The following is a 20781-nucleotide window of genomic DNA, read 5'->3' on the forward strand; positions in this document are numbered from 1 at the left end:
TTATTTTTCCCATCATCAGCCCAGATTAGATGGTATTACTTGTCCAAGGGTATGTGTGTCTGAGGGCATTTCTGAGAGCAATTCTTCTTAACAATGAGCATCTGTATTGCAGTGAAGGTGTTAGTTATGTTACCTCTGGAAAGAGCTGGAAAGGAAATGACTTATTCTGACTTAACTACACATTGATGCATCTCACCCAGTAGTAACCAAGAACACTACAGAAGCTCTAAGTACAAAGTGGAGGTCTGTCAAGCCCACCTGTTACAGGTTGGGTTCACCAGAAACTGATTCTGAGAAGTAATTTGTGAATATAAAATGCTTATTAGAGATCAACACCTGTGAAGGGAAGAGGAAGGCAGTGAAACTGGGTAGAGGAAGAACTTGAACCACCATGTAGTCTCTATGAAGCCTCAGCCAAAGTGGCAGGAAGCTTTGGAACAAATTTTGCCTATCAGAGTTGCCTGTGTACAGCTAAACTACCCCTGCCTTGTTGAGTCACCGGATTTGAGCTGTTCTGGGAAAGGCATTTCCCCTGCACCTAAGGCCGACTTTGATGTAACTGACAGCTGGAGGCTACCTGCTGACTGTGCTTTTTGCGTTTCTTCCTCCTTATTATCATAGTGGTAGAGAGAAGACTTTATTTTTTTTCATTCCAAGAATATATATGCATACTGTTTTTTGTTGTTATGCAGTTTTTTATTGCTTTTGTTACATTCTGCATGTTGGGGAGGATTGCAGATTGCCTATTTTCCACTAAAGGGAAAATAAAGAATTTGAGTCACAGTAAATGTACAAAAAAGTTTGTTAAAATTGGAAAGAGGGGCTTCCCTGGTGGCGCAGTTGTTGAGAGTCCGCCTGCTGATGCAGGGGACGCGGGTTCGTGCCCTTGTCCGGGAAGATACCACATGCCGCAGAACGGCTGGGCCCGTGAGCCATGGCCGCTGAGCCTGCGTGTCCGGATCCTGTGCTCTGCAACGGGAGAGGCCACAACAGTGAGAGGCCCACGTACCACAAAAAAAAAAAAAAAAAAAAAAAATTGGAAAGAGTATTTTAGTTTTCTCATCTTTGTTTTCAAATAAATAAGTATATTGTCTCACAATTGGTTGTCCAGGGAACCCAAATTAATGTAATTGTGTGCAGCATGTCATCCAGGTCTGGTTGCCTGAGAATCCTTTTGTTGATTGAATGAGAGAAAGAAACAGTGGGTGAAAGGCTACAAAAGCTTGTGTTAATTAAGATATATCCCCTACTGGTAGAAGATTATGGTCAGACATTATTACATCATTAGTCAGCTCATCAAAATATCACTTTGCAGTAAATCCTCTGGTTCTTTTCAGTGGCTTTAATGAAATTGTTCTAAGAAACCCTGTGAAAGGACTGAGCTCTAGTTTTTGGATAACTGCCATTTTCTTAAGAAACAGACTTTGGGCCTACTGAGAAAGCAGATCAGCTGGTGTGACATTTTACTCTAAGAAAAGAAGAATTATTTTAAAATTTTTGCTATCTAACAAAGGAAACATCCATTTATTTTGGTCTTTTCCTTAGCATCAGATAAAGAGTGGGATGCTAATTAAATAGCTGAAATTTAGGAGACTAAAGAAGGATTAATATAAGCATTTGAAACAATTTTTCATTTACTTGGACTTTTCTAAGGATAATTTTTATCATTTATTTTTATTCTCATAAAGAAAAAATAAGCAATCATTATACTTTTATGGGAAAAAGTTAATTATTCTCATTTAGGAATTTATACATATGGTATAAAAATGGAAAATTTAAAAAGGACAGTTTTAAGGTACTGTGTATATTTTCTGTTTGTGTATATGTGAACTTTTTTTTTTGACAGTCGCGCTAGCTACTCAAGAGTCTTCATGTTCACTTGGTATTCCTTGCATTTATGATACTCAGATTAAAGGATGCTCCAGATGTAGGAATACTAATTATAGATTTCATAGTTTGGGTAGCTTAATAAATGATCTCTTATATGCTACTTTTGCTGTGTGTGTAGAGGCTGGGTTTTTGTTTGTTTATTAGTCCTATCAGTATAATGTCATCTCCAGAGATTTTCTCCCAGATTTACAATCAAATGAGTTTTATGATTATATAAACAAGGATAATCTATAGCAGTATTATATTATATTATGGTTATTTTATTAATAATTCTGATTTTTCTTTGCATTTAAATCAGTTTGGGAAACATTCAGTAAAACTTTAACATATTAATTTTCAGCACCCAAGGATATATCATATTTAATATAGCTGTTTGACTGAACAGTTCTTTACTTGATGTGTAAAGTTCATATTTGCTGTTGGGTTTTGGTTTTATTTTTCAAGACCCATTCTAGGAAAGGCATAAATGGGGGGCAAAAGAAGGAAAAAAAAGAAACACCGCAAATCACTCATTTAATGGAATGCTACATAAATTGGGAAGTAGACTGAAAAGCATGGATCATGTCATCAGAAAAATTTACTAGTCATTCATTGAAATAATCATTAATTTTGTTAATGAAAAATAGCAGCATATCAGTTAATAATAGAATTTAATTTTAAAAAATATGAACTCAAATTAAAGAGTAAGTGTGCCTAAAGGAGAAAAAAATAAAGTATGCTTTCTTGGATTTGTGGACTGTAGGGTACAGCCACCTCTGTTTGAATTTTCTTAGTTCCTCTCCAAGTGTATTGTAAGAACTGTCAGAGTGGTGAAAACAAAATGCAGAGTAGAGGTCAGCTAAACATCTGATTCGATCTATTTTAATAAATATGAGGATAAAATCCACATCCTGTTTCTCAGCCATACTTGGTAACCGCTGTACTCACAAATGTTTAACGTCTGGCTATTCAGTAGCCTGGAAAGGGTGAGTCATCATCAAGTGTAGATTTTCAGTATTTTGTGGAAATTGCTCATCTTTTGTTAGTGATGGATTTACTGCAGTGCAGTGTTTCAGCTTTGCACTCTGTTCTCAGCCTGATGGTGTGACTCTGTCAAGGCTAGAGTACCGGTCCCCTGGCTTTTTATGGTTGATAGATGACAAGTGGGGCTCTTCTAAAAGGCATTAAGATTAACCTAGGCAAACAGTTTTCTGTATCCAGTAAAAATGGAAATCGGAAATAGTCTTTCAACAAATAATTATCTAACACCTTAATATGTATCAGATAGTGTTCTGCATCCTGGTGGCACAATACCCATCTACTAGGAGGAGGGGGAGGGGTGGATAGACAAATGTATATAACAGTAAAAATGTAATATGATAGATTCCATGACAGCATAGCACAGAGTGTACTAGGAATACCCAGCAGGGCCATCTATTCCAGATTTAGCAGGAAGAAAGAAAGAAAGAGGAGGGATCAAGGAAGCCTTCCCTAGGGATGACTCTAGAGATAGTGACTATCTAATCCTAGAAATGTGGGATCAGTATTAGAGTGATAGATTACTCTATCAGTGAAGATAGCTTTTCATTGTAACTATTTCTAAGGTAGAACTGAGGATTCTTCCTTTCTCCACACTCCTTTTTTTCCTTCTCTTCTTTTCTGCTTCCTGTCTCACTTCTTCCCTCCCTGTCTCTTCCTCTTCCTCTTTCTTTTCCTCCCTTTCTCCTTCTTTCCTTCATTATGAATTCATGAGTACAGAATCATATTAATCAGATTCTTGGTTCATGACCCACTCTCATCATTGGACAATTTCTGGCTCTCCTTCGCTCATTCATTCATTTACTGATTTATGATGCTATAGTGAATACATATGAATTTATTAACAATTTCTTTCACCTGTCTTTTTGCTTTTCTCCTATTTCATCCCCTCACTCCTTCTAAAAGGTAACCATTGTCCTAAATTGTGTATATCATCCATTTTTTCACTGGTTTTCTTTGTTTCATATATAACATACCCAAGTAACACATTGCTTAGTTAGTTTTTAACTCAACAAAAAATAATATTCTTCTATATGTAATCTGCTGGTATTTTTTTCACTCAACATCATACTAATATGATTCACTGTGTTTTTATTTGTAACTGAATTCATTGTTTCACTTCATCGAATATTCTATTGTGTGAATATACCACAAATTATCCATTCTCCTGTTCCTAGGCAATTGAGTTGTTTCCATTTATGTTGTTCTGACCAGTGCTGCTATGAATATTCTTTTTCTTGTGCCTGAGACATATTTGAAAGTTTCTGCAGAGTATATACCTAGGGAAGGAAGTATTGGCTCATAGGGTATGCAGAAGTTAAACTTAATACGGAATTGTTTTCCAAAGCTATTGCACCAACTTGCATTTCCACCAGAATTATATAAGAGCTTATGTTGATGCAATCCTAACACTTGGTCTTGTGAGATTAATTTCTGTCAATTGAATGCCACATAATGTGAATGCTATCTTATGGTGTGTGGTTTTAATTCTTATTTCCCAGGTTGCTAATGAGTTTGTGCATCTCTTGGTATATTTATTGGTCATATATGTTTCCTCTAACCTTTCAATTATAAGATTTTAGCATTAGTTTATACTAATGAATACTTGCTATTTTTATATATGCAGTTGTTATGACATCTTAATTAGAAAAATATGCATAGTCATTAAAGTGAAATAAAAACCTATTTTGGTAGTACATAAAATGGTGGGTAAATTTCTAATACAAGATATGCAGTCAAAATAGTTAACAAATTAAAAGAATAGGAAATAATTCTATTTTGAAAGTATGTTATGACTTTTTTTCATAGCCTGTTGTTTATTTTTATTTTGACAGAACGATTTCGAGATTTACTACTTCCTCCATCTAGTCAAGACTCCGAGATTCTGCCATTCATTCAATCTAGAAGTTATCCCAAGTAAGCAATAGGAGTTCCCTAGGTATTATAAAGGGAATGTGCATAATGATGGGTGAACTTTGGGAGGGCAAAGAAAAAATGTTTCCTTTTTAGGATTTCTGAAAAGGCCTGAAAAACCTAACCCAACTAACTAGAGCATCTCCTGCTCTATAATGGCTCAGACTCTTCACAGCTAATCTCTCATTGGGTTTCCTGTTTTCTATCCTTTAAACGTAAGGATTTATATATATATATATATATATATATATATATATATATATACACATATTTTTAAACATCTTTATTGGAGTATAATTGCCTTACAATGATGTGTTAGTTTCTGGTTTATAACAAAGTGAATCAGTTATACATATACATATATCCCCATATCTCCTCCCCCTCTTGTGTCTCCCTCCCACCCTCCCTATCCCACCCCTCTAGGTGGTCACAAAGCACTGAGCTGATCTCCCTGTGCTATTTATAGCACTAGCTAGCTATTTTACATTTGGTAGTGTATATATGTCCAGGCCACTCTCTCACTTTGTCTCAGCTTACCGTTCCCCCTACCCATATCTTCAAGTCGATTTTCTAGTAGGTCTGTGTCTTTATTCCCGTCTTGCCCCTAGGTTCTTCATAACCTTTTTTTTTTTTTTTTTAGATTCCATGTATATGTGTTAGCATACGGTATTCGTTTTTTCTCTTTCTGACTTCACTTTATATGACAGACTCTAAGTCCATCCGCCTCACTACAAATAACTCAATTTCGTTTCTTTTTATGGCTGACTAATATTCCATTGTATATATGTGCCACATCTTCTTTATCCATTCATCTGTTGATGGACACTTAGGTTGCTTCCATGTCCTGGCTATTGTAAATAGTGCTGCAATGAACATTGTGGTACATGACTCTTTTTGAATTATGGGTTTCTCAGGGTATATGCCCAGTAGTGAGACTTCTGGGTCGTATGGTAGTTCTACTTTTAGATTTTTAAGGAACCTCCATACTGTTCTCCATAGTGGCTGTATCAATTTACATTTGCTCTACATTAAGATTATTCTGATTCTTTTACTGACTCATTGAATATAGACTCCATTTGTGAGAAATACGTTTTAAGAGCTAAAATATGGGTTAAGAAGTGACTTATTTGCCCTATATTACATGGTGTCACAGAGTGATATTTACAGAGGATAATGTAGCTGACCTTCTTTCAGTGAGACTCACTCTACACTGGTTAATATAGGCTGATGAATGGACAGTGGTAATTTGGATTGGAGGTGGGTTCTCTAGTGACCATAGTGTCCCTATAATCTTGAGCATCTTATAGAGACACCTAACAGATAATGAAACATGGAAAAAGGTGTCTTTTATTTAGGGAAAAAATTCATGAAGAGAACTGACTAGTTCTTGAAATGTGTGTGTACATGTGTTTTTTAAGGGAAAACCATTTTTTAAAAAACGTTACATGCGATGATGCTGGGGAACGTTGTTCTAAAATATAATAATGCTACTTAGTCACATTATTACATTCCTGAATTCAAAGTTGACCCATTGCCAAAACCGGGCACATCCATTCTCATCAAAATGTCATAGAAGACATTGCACCATGAAAATTCACAGAGCAGGAATAGATGTGTCAGAAATAGATGAGTGAAAAGCAGGAAATGAATGAATACTTAATAGAAAGTAAATATTGATTCATAGGTTAGAGGAAAGAAATGGAGATAATGAGCTTAAGTTTTGTTGCTCATTTCTTAGCTGTCATCGTCATTATTAACTGTGAAGTCTTTAGGTTTATAATGTATTTAGAATAGACGGTAGCTATAAATATTCTTATCCTTGTAAATGCAGCTTCGGGATGTAAAATGGTTGAAGACATTTGGCATAATTTTACTCACAAATGACTTGCAACCATGTTGGCAATTAGGCCAGCAAAACATATTCCAATGGCTCTGAAAATTTAATCATAATACATATAAAAATATTGTGGAAACCAGGAATAAAATGTCACGTATCTCTCTTTGGTTCTCATAAAGATCAAATTTTCTGGAATGCTTAATGTCAGAACTGCTTAGAGAGGGGAATACTATTTATGACAAAATTCAGAGCTCTTTCTTTTTGTCTTGGTTTGCCACCAGAGGACAACCTTGATTATTTGGACAATAAAAGCAATGTCTCAACTTAATGTCATTTCCAATGGGCTGTTTAAAAATGGCTTAAAACAGTGATTTGAGTAATATACTTAAATTGCAGAGCCTCAGATGACCTTTCCAGATGTCATCTATTCTCCAAATTGTCTTCCTTTCTCTTCCCAAAGAAAGTTTTGAGTTCCTCTTCTTCCAGAGACCCTCCCTCCCACTTCAGTAATTTTTGTTCAATCTGCACACTTGTAATATATTTGTTACCTGAGCGAAGTTATTCTCATTTGTAATAAAAAATAGCAACATTTAACACTTTTTACATGCCAGGATTGTGTTATGTGCTTTATATGCATTATTTCATTTAATCTTTACCATCCCCTATGAGTTAGGTAGAACCATTTTCCCAATTTTACAGATTTTACAGATTAAGGGACGAAAATTTAAAGGGGTTAAGTGACTTATCCAAAGTCACATGACAGAGCTGGGTCTCAAACCCAGGTCTGTTTGGCCCCCAAATTATACCTAATTGTGCTATACTGCCTCTCATTTATTCATCTGTCCATTTTTCCATTCTTCAAATATTTATTGAAAAACTACATGCACCAGAAGCAGTCATAATTACTGAAAATACAAAAATAATTAGGACATAGTATATAGCTTTGAGGGACCTAGAGTCCAATGGGGGAAAAGCAGAATCAGAGTTTAATGGAGAAATTAATTATAATAATATGATAAGTCCTATAAATTATAGAGACGTACTAAATTCAATCGGAGAAGAGAAGATAAAGTGCCTTCCTGTCTAGGCAATTCATGTAAAGTTTAATTTTCCCTTTGGGGAAAATCTTGACAAGTGCTATGGAACCAGATGAAGAGGCTTTTTATAGATGGAACAAAGAGCATAACAGCATATGGAACCATGAAAGTGGGTGGTTCATTGAGAGATCATATTTCATATTCAGGAGGGAAGGGATAAAGGATCAATTCTGTCATAATCATAATAGGGAAAAGCAGATAGATGTCTGAGAATGTTAGGAGGCACAATCAGGAGAATGAGATGACTACTGGACAAACAGAAGACGGGGGAGAGGATGAAAGGGTGAGGGGAAGGAAGGGAAGAGGAAGGACTTCAAGGAAGGAATTCAAGCAGTTTCACTTGTATTGCATGCTGGCTTACAGTCCCCATGACTGAGGACAAGTGGGAAGTCTTTCTGAACATGATTTGTTTTCCCTCTATTTCAAATACAATATTAGCACTACAGGAAAAACTCCCTGTTTCTCCTTTACTCTCACATACAATACTTCTAACACCAGGTACGTGGGAGTTTTTCCCGCACCAACCAATTCTTTGATACCAGATGGGTGTCTGGCAATTCAATTCAATTCTGACACTAACCAGAGTTAGTTGCAGACCCTACAGCTTAAGGGTTCAGTCCCATAAGATTGCTCACTCCCACTTCAGATGCCAATCACAAGTAGTAGGTTCCCAAGTTACTTACAGCTTCTGCCCAAATTAGCTACAAATCAGGGTTCCCATGACCCTCTCCTTGTATTCTGTCCTTCGCTCACAGAACTCAGGGAAACACCTACGGATTTATTATACAATAAAGGATATGAAAAAGCATACAGATGAACAGCCAGATGAAGAGATACATAAGGTGAAGTCTGGAAGTATCTGAAGTGCAGGAGATTCTGTCCCCATAGAGTTGGCATCCACCACCCCCTTGGCATGTAGATGTGTTCATCAACCTGGGAGCTCTCTAAACCCCTTTTTATGGAGGCTTCGTCACAGAGGCATGGTCAGTTATTAACTTCATTTCCAGCTCCTCTCCCCTCTCCAGAGAATAGGGGGGTGGAGCTGAAACTTCCAAGCTTCTAATCATGGCCTGGCATTTCTGGTGACCAGCCGCATCCTGGAGCCCACCAAGAATTGTCTCATCAGAACAAGAGACATTCCTAGAATCAGGAAATTCCAAGAATATAGGAACTCTGTGTCAGATGCTCCTATCATTAAGGAAATTACAAAGGTCTTAGGAACTCTGTGTCAGGAATGAGTCAAAGACTAAATACTAGAATAAAAGATTTTCCTAGTACCCATATGTAAAGAGTTTAGGAGCTCTGTGTCAAGAACTAGGGATGGGTGGGTAGATAGACAGATAAGTACCTTCCCTCTAGTGTTGCTTTGAGGAACACACAGTGCCTGGCATAATTCTACCTCATAAAGCTTTGTGATTGTTAAATAAAATGATGTAAAGTATCTGAGCCTTTGCAAATGTGAATTCTCATTAGTATCCCCATTCCCAGCTCTATTCTACCTTTTCCCAAAGCTATGCCTCACCTCAGGGCAGGGTGGTGAGGTTCTACCCCATGGTCTGCTTTAGTGTCTTCATTCCAGTCTAGATACTGCCAGAACAGACATGTTCTGCCCAACAATGATGGCTCTGGGTGATGGGATCTGATTGCACAGTGATTACTCAGGAAGGGACTCTTTCTATTGTGGGCTTGCTTATGACGGATGCACAGCTGTTCTAGTAGTTTCCACAATCACAGCTAGTCATAACATTCTTCATAATGTACATAATATTAAAGGATTACTGTCTCTCATTTTCTCATCCCTAAACTTAGGTTTTCTTTTATTTAGTAGATGATATTCCAACACCTGGCTGGCAGGAGATCTAAAAAAATTGATATTTTTAGGATTCTTAATTCTTGAATATTTTCGAATCTAGGCAAACATAATGTCAAAATTAAGCTGATCTATCCATAGCTAGTAGGTCCCAGCCCCTGGGCTGGGATTCACAAGTAAAAACTCTGCCATCAGGACTGCAAAAGCAAGGTGGACCACCAAAAAACAAAAAACACTGAACAATTCTACAAAAACTGAGGCATTGCTGAAATTGTGAAGATTCTGCTCAGACATATGATAAGTCAAAGAACTCTGTTAGTGCAAGACTAATGGACAAGGAATAAGGATGCCCCTGTGCTGAGTGAGAGAATAACTGGTTCTGGACTCAAATAAGAACTGGTTCAGGATGGGGCCAAGATGAACCTGTAGCTGGGAGGTCAGGAAGCTGAAACCTTAGAACAAGTTGAGGAAGTAAACACTTTCTAGGAGATTAAGTTAAGCATATTGGATTCTCCATCTAGTGCCTTTGCGAGCTATTTACTTTCTTTATTCTGCCTCATCCTGCATTCTCAGCTGTCATACATCTTCTCAGACACCAGCTGTTTTTAGTTTTTTAATTTTTTATTTGTCTTTGACTCAGAAATTGTCTATCAGTTGAGAGAGAAAGTGGCCTGAAATTCTTCCTTTGTTAAAAATCTTAAAATCCTATCTTAACATCCTTGGATAGAAACAACCTCCTTTTTGCATAAGGTGATATATAGCTCCTCAACAAAATTCTCAGCTCTAGAAGAGTCAGATATTATCAAAGTTAAGCTATGATTTTAGAAACACTTTATGAGCCTATAGTAAAAATGAATATTAAAAAAGCAGTTAAAATGAATTATTCATAATGGTTATGGTAGTATAATTTTGATAATATACTTGTTTTATGGGAACTTCTAGCCAAAGAATTTTTCTCCTTGCAGCCCCTAAATTAATTAATGGTTTCTGTTGGAAAATCTTGATTAAATGATTCAGAACTCCAAGAAACAGACATCAATCAAAGCAGTTTTTCGAACAATGTTGCTTTTATTTATGCATGAGATTGTATTATGTATTAATCACTCACTCGTTAATTATGGAGATTTCTTAGCCCTCTGCTGGTGAAGTTTTCTTCCTTAAGTTGTTCCTAAAGTCTAAGCAGTGTGGACCACTACCCACCGCCTCCCACTCAGTCTTAACTTAAATGTTAAGGGCCTGCCTGGGTCACCATATTTAAAATCCCCACCTGCACCAGCTCACTCTCTATCCTCCTACCTGCTCTTCTAGCACCATCAATGTCACATGGGATATTGTTAGAAACACAAGTTCTCAGACTTTACCCCAGACTTACTGACACAGAAAATCTGGGGGTGGAGGCCAGCACTCTGTGTTTTATAGCAGGTCCTCCAAACAATTCAGATGCACACTAGCATTTGAGGACCATTAGAGAAAGATTTCAAAGACTTTCTCAAGCTTTTTAACTCCCTCCCACTCCTTGTTGTTTTTATTGATATGATTACTTCCTGGGAAAGGAATGGTCTAAAACTGCAACTGTCCTTTCCAGGGAAACAGTTAATCACATTCACCTTTTTCCAAGAAACAACTGTTATATGAAGGATGGCTCTGAACCCTTCCATCCTGCAAAGCAGGAATTTCCAGGAGTTCCTTGATACAATGTGCCCTTTTCATATTTTGTTTTGCCTTTATGTATTATCCCTAACCAAAATAATTTCTAATTGACTGTAATCATTAATATGTGATCATTAAGAAGATGAGCTTTGGAGTCAGTCTTACAAGAAATTTAATAATGCTTCTTAATAGAAACTTGGCCTTGAGGAAATTACTTAACATTTTGAGTTTTGGTTCCCATCCCAGTAAAAGGGAGATTATACCTTCCTCTGAAGGTTGTTGTGTGAATTAGGAGTGAAGGTGTATATAGAACATTTAGGTAGGTCCTGGGTTAAATTTAATGTTCAATTAGGAGTATCTATTATTATGATACCTTATTTTAGGTTTTGGGAGGTAAGGGTCTCTGATAGTTTTTGATTTTTTTAAAAATTAGAATCATTTTTAAAGTAAAAGTTAATCAGATGAAGATAACAAAGGCAAATAATTTTCCAGAAATGTACATTTGCACCAGCATTAAACGTATGTAAATTATAACTCTTTATTCTTAATAATAAAATCTAACATTTATCACATGCTTACTATGTCCAGGCACCATGATAAAAGTTTTATCAAGTATATTTGCATTCAACTACATAAAACAGAAACATAGCTAAAAGTGATGAGGGCTCGTTTTTCCCATGTGACAAGAAGTACCAAGGTAAGTGGTCGCTTATATTAATTCAGGGTCAGCATATTACATCTGAGGTGTCTGCAACTCCCCTTTCCTTCTCTCGATTGTGAGATGCCTCTTTCAGCTTCAGCCATCGTATTCTCTTTCCAGACAGAAGAAAGAAGAGCAGAGGACATAAAAGGTGCAGGCAAGCTGAGTCAGCATCCTCCTTTTCAAGGAGCTGCTCAGAACCCCAACCTCAAACATCTTACATCTTATTACCCTAAAGTGGGTCTTATGTCTTTGTAAGAAAGGGTGGGAAATACAGTCATTTTTTTTTTCTCAAGTGGATATATTACTGTAATGCCACCACCAATTGGGAATAAGGGAGAGAAAACAGATAAAGGGTAGACAACCAGTGGTCTTTACCTTGCCTGAATTATCTCATTTAATCCTTACAATAACCAGTGAGGTGTGTATTATTTACATCACCTCCTGTTTACAAAGAGTCTAATTGAGGTACAAAGTGATAGGTAACTTGCTCAAGGTTACATAGCTACTAGCTGGTGAAGCCACGATTTAAACTCGATTTAGAGCCTACATTCTAATTTACTATATTACTATATAGTAAACACATAGTTTTATTCATCTTCCTTAAATTTTCTTTAATAGCTCTTTTAAGTTGCAATTTTCCCTCCTACTTGGATTTTAAAAGGTTATTTTTTGCTGTTAAAATCTCTGTACTGAAAGTAATTGCTGTGAAAGTTTTGAGAACAGAAAATTTTACCCTAGTGTGAGCATTCTCCCCTCTAGTGAATGAGGTTGCAAGCGTATTATCTCTAAATTAAAGGCAAATGAACATGTTGAGCATATTTTATTCTTTCAGTACTTCTTTCAACCAAAATTTTTTAGTGCCTATTGTACGCCAGCAACTGGAGATAACAACTGAGCTAAACTATTTTAACAGTGTCCTGGTTTTCCTGGGTTTTTGAGTTAGTAGTAAAACCCAAGGAGAAAATCTGGTGATTCCTAGACAATAGGGCTAGCTGTATTTATAAAAATATGTTTTATTTTTTATGGCATTTTATTGTTTTCAAAGCACATTCATGTGTAGTATTTTGTTTGTTACACCCATTTATTCTATGAGTTTATCTTACTTATATAATTTACCTCTTGTTTATTAAAAGCCTCTAATCAATCAAAGCGTAAGCATAGAAGCTAGAATGATAGAAACTTATAGCAGTAGAGTGATTATTTCTTTCTGTCTGAAAAATATTGCAGCTGGTAAGTTGTGTCACAGCTGAAATCCAGCATTTTAGGGTTCTGTTATTCCAGAATCACCTAGGGAGGAGAAAAATGGTGGCAGAGGAAGGTGAGACAAAATATTAAAATCCATATACTCACAAAATATGGTAATATTACACTTAATTCCCAAAGGCTGTCTAACTTTATAGGTTGAGATTTTGTTGATGATATTTCTGAACTCTTACTTTCTTGGATTATATTTTTAAATATAGTTCTGTGTCATTGTTTTGGTTTTGATTTCAGAGTCAACAGTTATATATATATATATATATATATATATATATATATATATATATATATATATATATATATATATATATATATATATGACATTACTTGCCTGTCTTCCTTTTCAGCCACTTTCTTTTTTTCTGTTGGTATTTAGTGACCATTTTTCTACAATAGTTATTCTCTGTCTCCTGGTAATGTTGATATGAATTATGTATGATTTTATTTGCATTCCTTATTGATCATACAATTTTGGGGAAGATTCACATTCAGGTAGCAGACATTACCCTCCAGATCTTGAAATAACTAAATCATCACTTTCTGTAAAGTTTCGAATAAGATAATATTCACAGAATACAAAAGAAAAATAGAGGGAAAAATCTCACTTTATTATCAACATTAATGGAATTCTCTGGAAAGACGCATTAGAGCAGTGCTTCTCAGACTTTAATGTGTTTACAAACCACCCAGAGGCCTTAATAAAACACAGATTCTGATTCAGTAAGTCTGAGGTTGGATCTAAAATTCTGTCTTCTAACAAGTTCTCATATAAAATTAATGCTATTGGTCCAAGAACCACACTTTGGATGGAAACATACTACATATTAGCCAAAGCCTAATGAAAGGCTTTTCATCCCTTTCAAGGTCAAATTTTATCACATCTGTAACCAGGGAAGAGAGGAGTGCTCAGTATGCTGAACAGAAAAGAAGAGAGTAGAATAAGGAAGTCTCTTGCCTCATGGTCTCCTATCTTTGATAACAAAGGAAAATCTGAAAGCACACCCCACCGAGCTGAATTACCAATGATTAGTAACATCATATCTGTAACAATGTTTTTTCCTTAAAGTCTATTTTATCTGAACTAAGTGTTGACTACAAATATTTTACTTTCAAATAAATTTTCCTTCTATATCTTTATTCTTTAACTTTCAACTTTTTTGTACCCTATTTTTTAGCTGAGTCTCTTGAAAAAACCCATGACTCAATTTTATTGTCTTATTTTAGTCTGACAATCTTTCCCGTTGAGCTGAAGATGTTAGCTCATTTATGTTGAATTACATTCTACAGAATTATTTTGTACTCATTATTTGTCCCACGTTTTCTGTTTCTTCCCCTACACTCTCTATTTTTTTTTTTTTTTTGGCCTGTGAAGACGAGATGCATAATAATGACATTTTACTTCTATTTCTTAATTGAATTGAGCTCTCTACACTAATGGAAAAGAAATGACAAAACAAAATATAGCATAAATAAATTTGAGGTTTAAGAGTTTATTCACACTAAAATTAGCCAGCAAATAAGCCAGCGAGCTATACACCTTGCTTTCAGCAGGAGGATAAGTTGCCACATGCAAAAAAGAAGAAAGCTAGGAAAGGGATGGAATGATTTGTTTGAGAAAAAGAAATTGTAAAATATTTGCACCTAAATGCAGATAAGTGGACAGAAAATAAAAAGATTCGGTTATCATCTTAATAAATAACATTCCAAATTAAATACAATTTAAAAAATAGCACTCTTTGTTGGAAAGGCTGAAGTAGTATAAAAGTCTAAACTAAAGATCTAAACTCAATCTTAAAGTGTTTATTTTAACTGAATATATTCCCTCTAAAAGCTTTCAGAGGTAATTTTATTTTAGTGTGGCTTGCAGCTGGGTTTAAATATATGTTGGAATGGAGTGTGAAATGTGGCTAGGTGTTTTACTTGAAGATTCACTAGGGGTTGGTCAGCTTATAATTCATGTTTCCAGTTAACTACCTAGTGTGTGCACAGTTTGAAGAGCTTGGTAGCTTTTCTTTTATATTATTTGAACTAGTTTTTGCATATTAATAAGCATTTCAAGTCACGTATTAGCAGATCAAGCCTAAGTTAGCCAGCACAATTAAAAAAAAAAATCAAAGGGCAAAAACAAATTCTCCTTAACTTTCTATAGGAACTAATTCCAATAGTGGGGATCCACCTATATGTTTATGTATGTGTATGTGTTTATTTAAGAGTGAAAAATAAACATACTAGATGTTCAATAATAATCTTACTAGTATAGAAAGCCTAAAAATCTAAGCACACAAACATTAGTAATTTTAATACATGTTTGATATGGTAGGAAATAAAAATAATTGCTTGGGGTGGTAACCCATAAGGAATGTCCTACCTAGATGAATAAATGAAGTGAGTGCTAAAGCCTCTATTTGCTCCTAACATCATATGTATTTATCCCCAAAAGTTAGAGCTGGTTTTAACAGGCCATATGGGTGGTGGACAAGAGATAAGTCTTGGGCTCTGAAAAGGGTTGGAGAGCAGATCAGAGACCCCTGCAAATGGCCCAGTGGATAAACTAGAGATTAAATAGTCGGCTCGGCAGAAGGAGGTGGTAGAGATAATTGACTTATTTTGTCCTTGGTTCTGAAGGGAATTAGAAAAGAAATCTCCCCTGATATTTAGTAACCACAAGCTCCCTCTCACTTGAATTGAAACACTGAATTCACAATATGTATATAACCCACTAAACACCGAGAAAAAATTTAGTTTAAAGTGATTCCAGATTCATGGCGTCCTTTGGTGGCCTGGAAGAGGAAAATGAAAATACTCTTTTAGAGGGACACATTTTAATCCTCAAAGTATTCCTATACATGAGGCACCAAAGAGCTCGTATTTTTTAAAAAATGAAACAAATCACATGTTAGTAAAATTGTATATTTAAAAAGTATAAAGCAAATATTTAATATGCCAAAAGAAATAAAAGAGAGTATTAAAATAATGATTAAGAGACAAAGGACAATCAAATTTCTCAAAACACTTTTGAAAAAGAACCAATAGACCTTCTAGAAGTGAGAGATACAATATCATAAACTTGAGCAGTTTATCGCAGCCATGGAGAGAATAATGAATTGTCAAGTAGAACTGAAATAATTATCCAGAATGCAACACACAGAGACAAAGGCAAGGAAAATGTGAAAGAAAGGTTGAAGTATGGTGGATGGAGTGAGAAGTTCATGCATTCCTTTACATTAGAGGTTCAAAAAGAGAAAAAGAGAGAGTGAAGGAGATGTAATATTTGAAGAAATAATAGCTCAAATTCAGGGATATCAATGAATCTCAAGCAACATAATAAAAATAAATTCACCCTAGGAAAAATCGTAATTTACTTACAGAAAGGTAAAAGTAGAGACCAACACTTAACATAAAAATAGTCAAAAAAAGGGGGGGGAGGGGAAGAAACAAAAAGTTGGACAAACAGTACAGGTGATACTGTGGTACGTAATTCAACATCACTGAACTAAATTCTACAGTTCAAAGGAAAAGGCTGTCACACTGGAATAAGAAAATGAAACAGGGCAATAAGCTGTTTTCAAGAGATTTGCTCAGAACATAAAGGTAAAGACAGGCTGAAAAGTTAAAGAAGGTGAAGAATACAGCAGAGAAATTCTAACTAAAGAAATATTGTTTCAGATAAAATAGACTTTAAGGTAAAAATATTTTCAGACATAAAGAGAGTTAATATTCAGTGAAAAAAAGGTTCAATTCATTATTTCTCTGGTTGAAAGGATTTGAATGAACTCCTTTTTTAAGAAGACACTTTTGATTTGTTTGGTTTCATAAATAGAAATGGAGTTCATTCTGGTGGTCAATATAAACCACTTCTTAGATGTGTGACCTTGAGGAAATATTTAAACTTCTAGAACCTCAGCTTCCTAACTGAGGAAGTAGAATAATACCACTTAACTCTTGTTTAATAATTACAAATAATTCATCTAATACATGTAGCACTGTGCCAGTCACATAGCTCTATTGACGTCAGAATAGTCAAGGAAAAAGCTGTTGGTTTTACAATGTAGTATCTTTACATAAACAGAAAGATTAGGCCTATAAATTTATTTTGGTTAGAAAAATAATCCTTGGGCTGTCTAATTTAGTTCAAAGATAGCTATTCTCTTATAAAAATCTCACTACCCCAGAGCCTTGTTATATTCTGAAATTTCATTAAAAATAGCATTTCCTTTGACATCAACCCAGATAGACTATGTGGAGGAATGTCCATTTTTGCCAAACACAGGATTGATCTGAGATCAAATCAGAACTTTATAGAGATGTGTTTTGTAAACTTTAAAACACTATAAAGTTGTTCAGTTTTATTATCCACTTAATGCCAAGTAAGAAAAAATATTTATTTTTTACCTTTATATACTGTTTTTTTAAATTAAATTGCTAGATTTAAAATTTTTTATTTTATTTTTTATTTTAACTTTTTAATTTTTATTTTTTATTTATTTTATTTTTGGCTATGTTGGGTCTTCGTTGCTGTGCACAGGCTTTTCTCTGGTTGCGGCGATCAGGGGCTACTCTACGTTGCGGTGCATGGGCTTCTCATTGAGGTGGCTTCTCTTGTTGAAGAGCACGGGCTGTAGGCACACGGGCTCAGTAGTTGTGGCTCGCGGGCTCTAGAGAGAAGGCTCAGTAGTTGTGGTGGACGGGCTTAGTTGCTCCGGATCTTCCCGGACCAGGTCTCGAACCCATGTCTCCTGCATTGGCTGGCAGATTCTTAACCACTGTGCCACCAGGGAAGCCCTGGACAGTTACTATTTTTTAAGAAAGTTTTTTTTGGTAATAGGAAAAAAGCTTTAAAATGGCAGTGTTTTATATATGTGGGTCTTTTTTTTTAACATAAAGATATCTGGAACTAAGCAGTCCATAGAGGGTATGGCAATTTTGTAGTCATCATAAGTGTTTAGACCATCAAGTCAACATTTCAGGCACCAGGAAGGAGGAAAGAAGGGGACAGGGATAGAGATGCAACTTTCAACTGAGACAGCTTCCTTCAAGTAATCTTCCAGTTTTCCTAACTACACTTCCATTTATATCACATTAGGCATAACAGTCACACAACCGAAATAGATGCAAGACAGTCTGGGAAATGTTGTATTTTGGCTGGGCACTTTGCTTCCCTGAATAACGTTAATGTTTTGTTACTAAGCAAGAATGAGACCTAAATGTCCATCAACAGATGAATGGATAAAGAAGATGTGGTATATATATACAATGGACTATTACTTAGCCATGAATAATGGCTCAGAATGAAATAATGCCATTTATAACAACATGGGTGGACCTAGAGATTATCATACTAAGTGAAGTAAGCCAGACAAAGACAAATATCATATGATACTGCTTATATGTGGAATCTAAAAAAAATGATACAAATGAACTTATTTACAAAGCAGAAATAGACCCACAGACATAGAAAACAAACTTATGGTTACCAAAGGGGAAGGGGGGAAGGGATAAATTAGGAGCTTAGGATTAACATATACACACTACTATATATAAAGTAGATAACCAACAAGGACTTACTGTATAACCCAGGGAACTATATTCAATATTTTGTAATAACCTATAAGGGAAAATAATCTGAAAAAGAACAGATATATGTATAACTGAATTACTGTAAACTAACACAACATTGTAAATCAACTATACTTCAATCAAAAAAAAAAAGCAAGAAAGAATGGGAGGATGAATATCGAGTGAACGATTTTAAAGTTTCATTGTAGTTAAGAAGGATTTCACACACATACACACGTACATTTGAATATACAATCACAAGTAGAGTAATCAAAGATTCCTTTGAGGTTGTGCTCTGCCTATTTCTATACTAATAAAACTAACCAGGGCAAGAAGAGGAACAGGCTTAATTTCTTTTCTGTTCACATGGTAAACGTTTCAGGAAATATTTCTGCTGCTGTCTTTACCATGGTGAATAATATTATTGAATTTAGACACAATAACACAAGATATTTTAATTTAGTCCAATATAGTAATAAAATAGATCAAAGCTTTAACTAGCCCTTAGCTAACTGTCATGGTCCTATATACATTTCCCTACACTTTAAATGAATGTTTCCCTCAAAATACCCATGCTTTGAAACAGATGTGCTTGTGTTATTACTGACAGTTCATAAACAACACTTCTTGTTCCTTTAAGCTTATCACTATGAGAAACAATGAAATGAGGCCCGAGCCATCACAAAGCCTAGACACTAGATTTATCATGTTTGGCGCATATTATAGAAATTTAATTTAACTCATTTTCATTTTTTCCACCTTTGTCTGCCTTCTCCACAGGCTCTACATTGATGGTCCCTTTGGAAGTCCATTTGAAGACTCACTGAACTATGAGGTTAGCCTCTGCGTGGCTGGAGGCATTGGAGTAACTCCTTTTGCATCAATACTCAACACTCTGCTGTATGTCATTTTGATCCATTATGTTAGTCCAAGTAGAGAACTGTAAATATTTCAGACAGCTCTCTTTCAGTAAGAAGTAATTCCTTCCAGAATTCTTTTACTTATTGTTCAAGGAACTCCATTTACTGACTGATAAGGGGAATAACTGAGTGATTCTCAATACGTGGTCTATGGCTTTCAGCGTGTTCTCTTGTAGAATAACGTCAGTATCACAGTTATGCATTCCTCTGTCCTTTTCCTCTGTTAAAGTCATTCCACCAGCCTCTGTTTCTTTTCTTTCTCATCAGGGGCAAGTGGCATTACTAATGCATTTAGTCAACAAATATTTTTGAGCACCTATGTGCTGATTGATCTTATAGTTTCTGGTAATACAGCAATGACTAAAGAGAGTCTCTGCCCTTAAAAAGTTTACATTCAAATGGGGCAGGAAGAAAATAAACCAGTGAAAAATTCATACATAACATTACTTCAGAAAATATTAGAACTATGATGAAGAGAAGAGAGATTAATGGGGTATAGAAATAAAGGGCCCAGGTTATTTTAGAAGTGTGGTCAGGGAAAGCCTTTCTGAGGAGATGACAAGTGAGCACATCATTCCTTGGTCTGTTACTCAGCAAATTTATAACAGACTGAAGAATAAAAATTTCAAAGGTAAGATTGCTTAACCAGGATATACTTATTCAGTTATTTTAGTTCTAGGATTATAAGCAAAAATTAATGGACAGTAATTATCATGAAACCCACAAACAAAATCTACTCTGTTCACTTTTAAAGAAAACACAATTTGCATTAAAATTTTGTTTTATGAAGTACTAAAAAAGAAATAATAAGTTGAAGTGATGTGTTTGAATGCTATTTTATTTCAATTTTAAATACTTGATATAAATTTGGGACTTTTTGGAGGTTCTTCAAAAAATAACTATATTCCAAACCAGAAATTGTTTCTGAAAACGTTTTGCAAGGTATTTGGACACCTAAAGTTTAAAAAAAGGAAGCATATTTTCTTAACCTCAAGCCTACTTCATAATTATAAGGAGGAATCCAGACTTGGAATTGTGAGTTGCTAGAATGCATTACATAGTAGGTGGTTGTGAAATCTCTTTCTTTAACAATTATTAAGAAGGGGGTAAACAACCAACTTTCTGGA

At 35.3% G+C, this 20781-nt stretch overlaps 1 protein-coding gene across 2 annotated transcripts in view; it reads left to right on the forward strand.

Moving 5' to 3' along the window:
• The window catches only part of NOX4 (NADPH oxidase 4), a gene marked incomplete at both ends in the record, with an annotated part of 141034 nt that overhangs the window by 103336 nt on the left and 16917 nt on the right, over positions 1-20781 (forward strand). The window contains 2 exons of one of the 2 annotated variants that reach the window (XM_079709503.1): positions 4743-4824; positions 19515-19634. In XM_079709503.1, the coding sequence (XP_079565629.1) occupies positions 4743-4824; positions 19515-19634 (202 nt within the window). The remainder of the gene's footprint in view (positions 1-4742; positions 4825-19514; positions 19635-20781) is intronic. The other variant, XM_079709504.1, reaches the window with a different exon arrangement.

Source organism: Hyperoodon ampullatus (assembly GCF_949752795.1).
Source record: "Hyperoodon ampullatus genome assembly, chromosome: 7".
Taxonomy (NCBI): Eukaryota; Metazoa; Chordata; class Mammalia; order Artiodactyla; family Ziphiidae; genus Hyperoodon; species Hyperoodon ampullatus.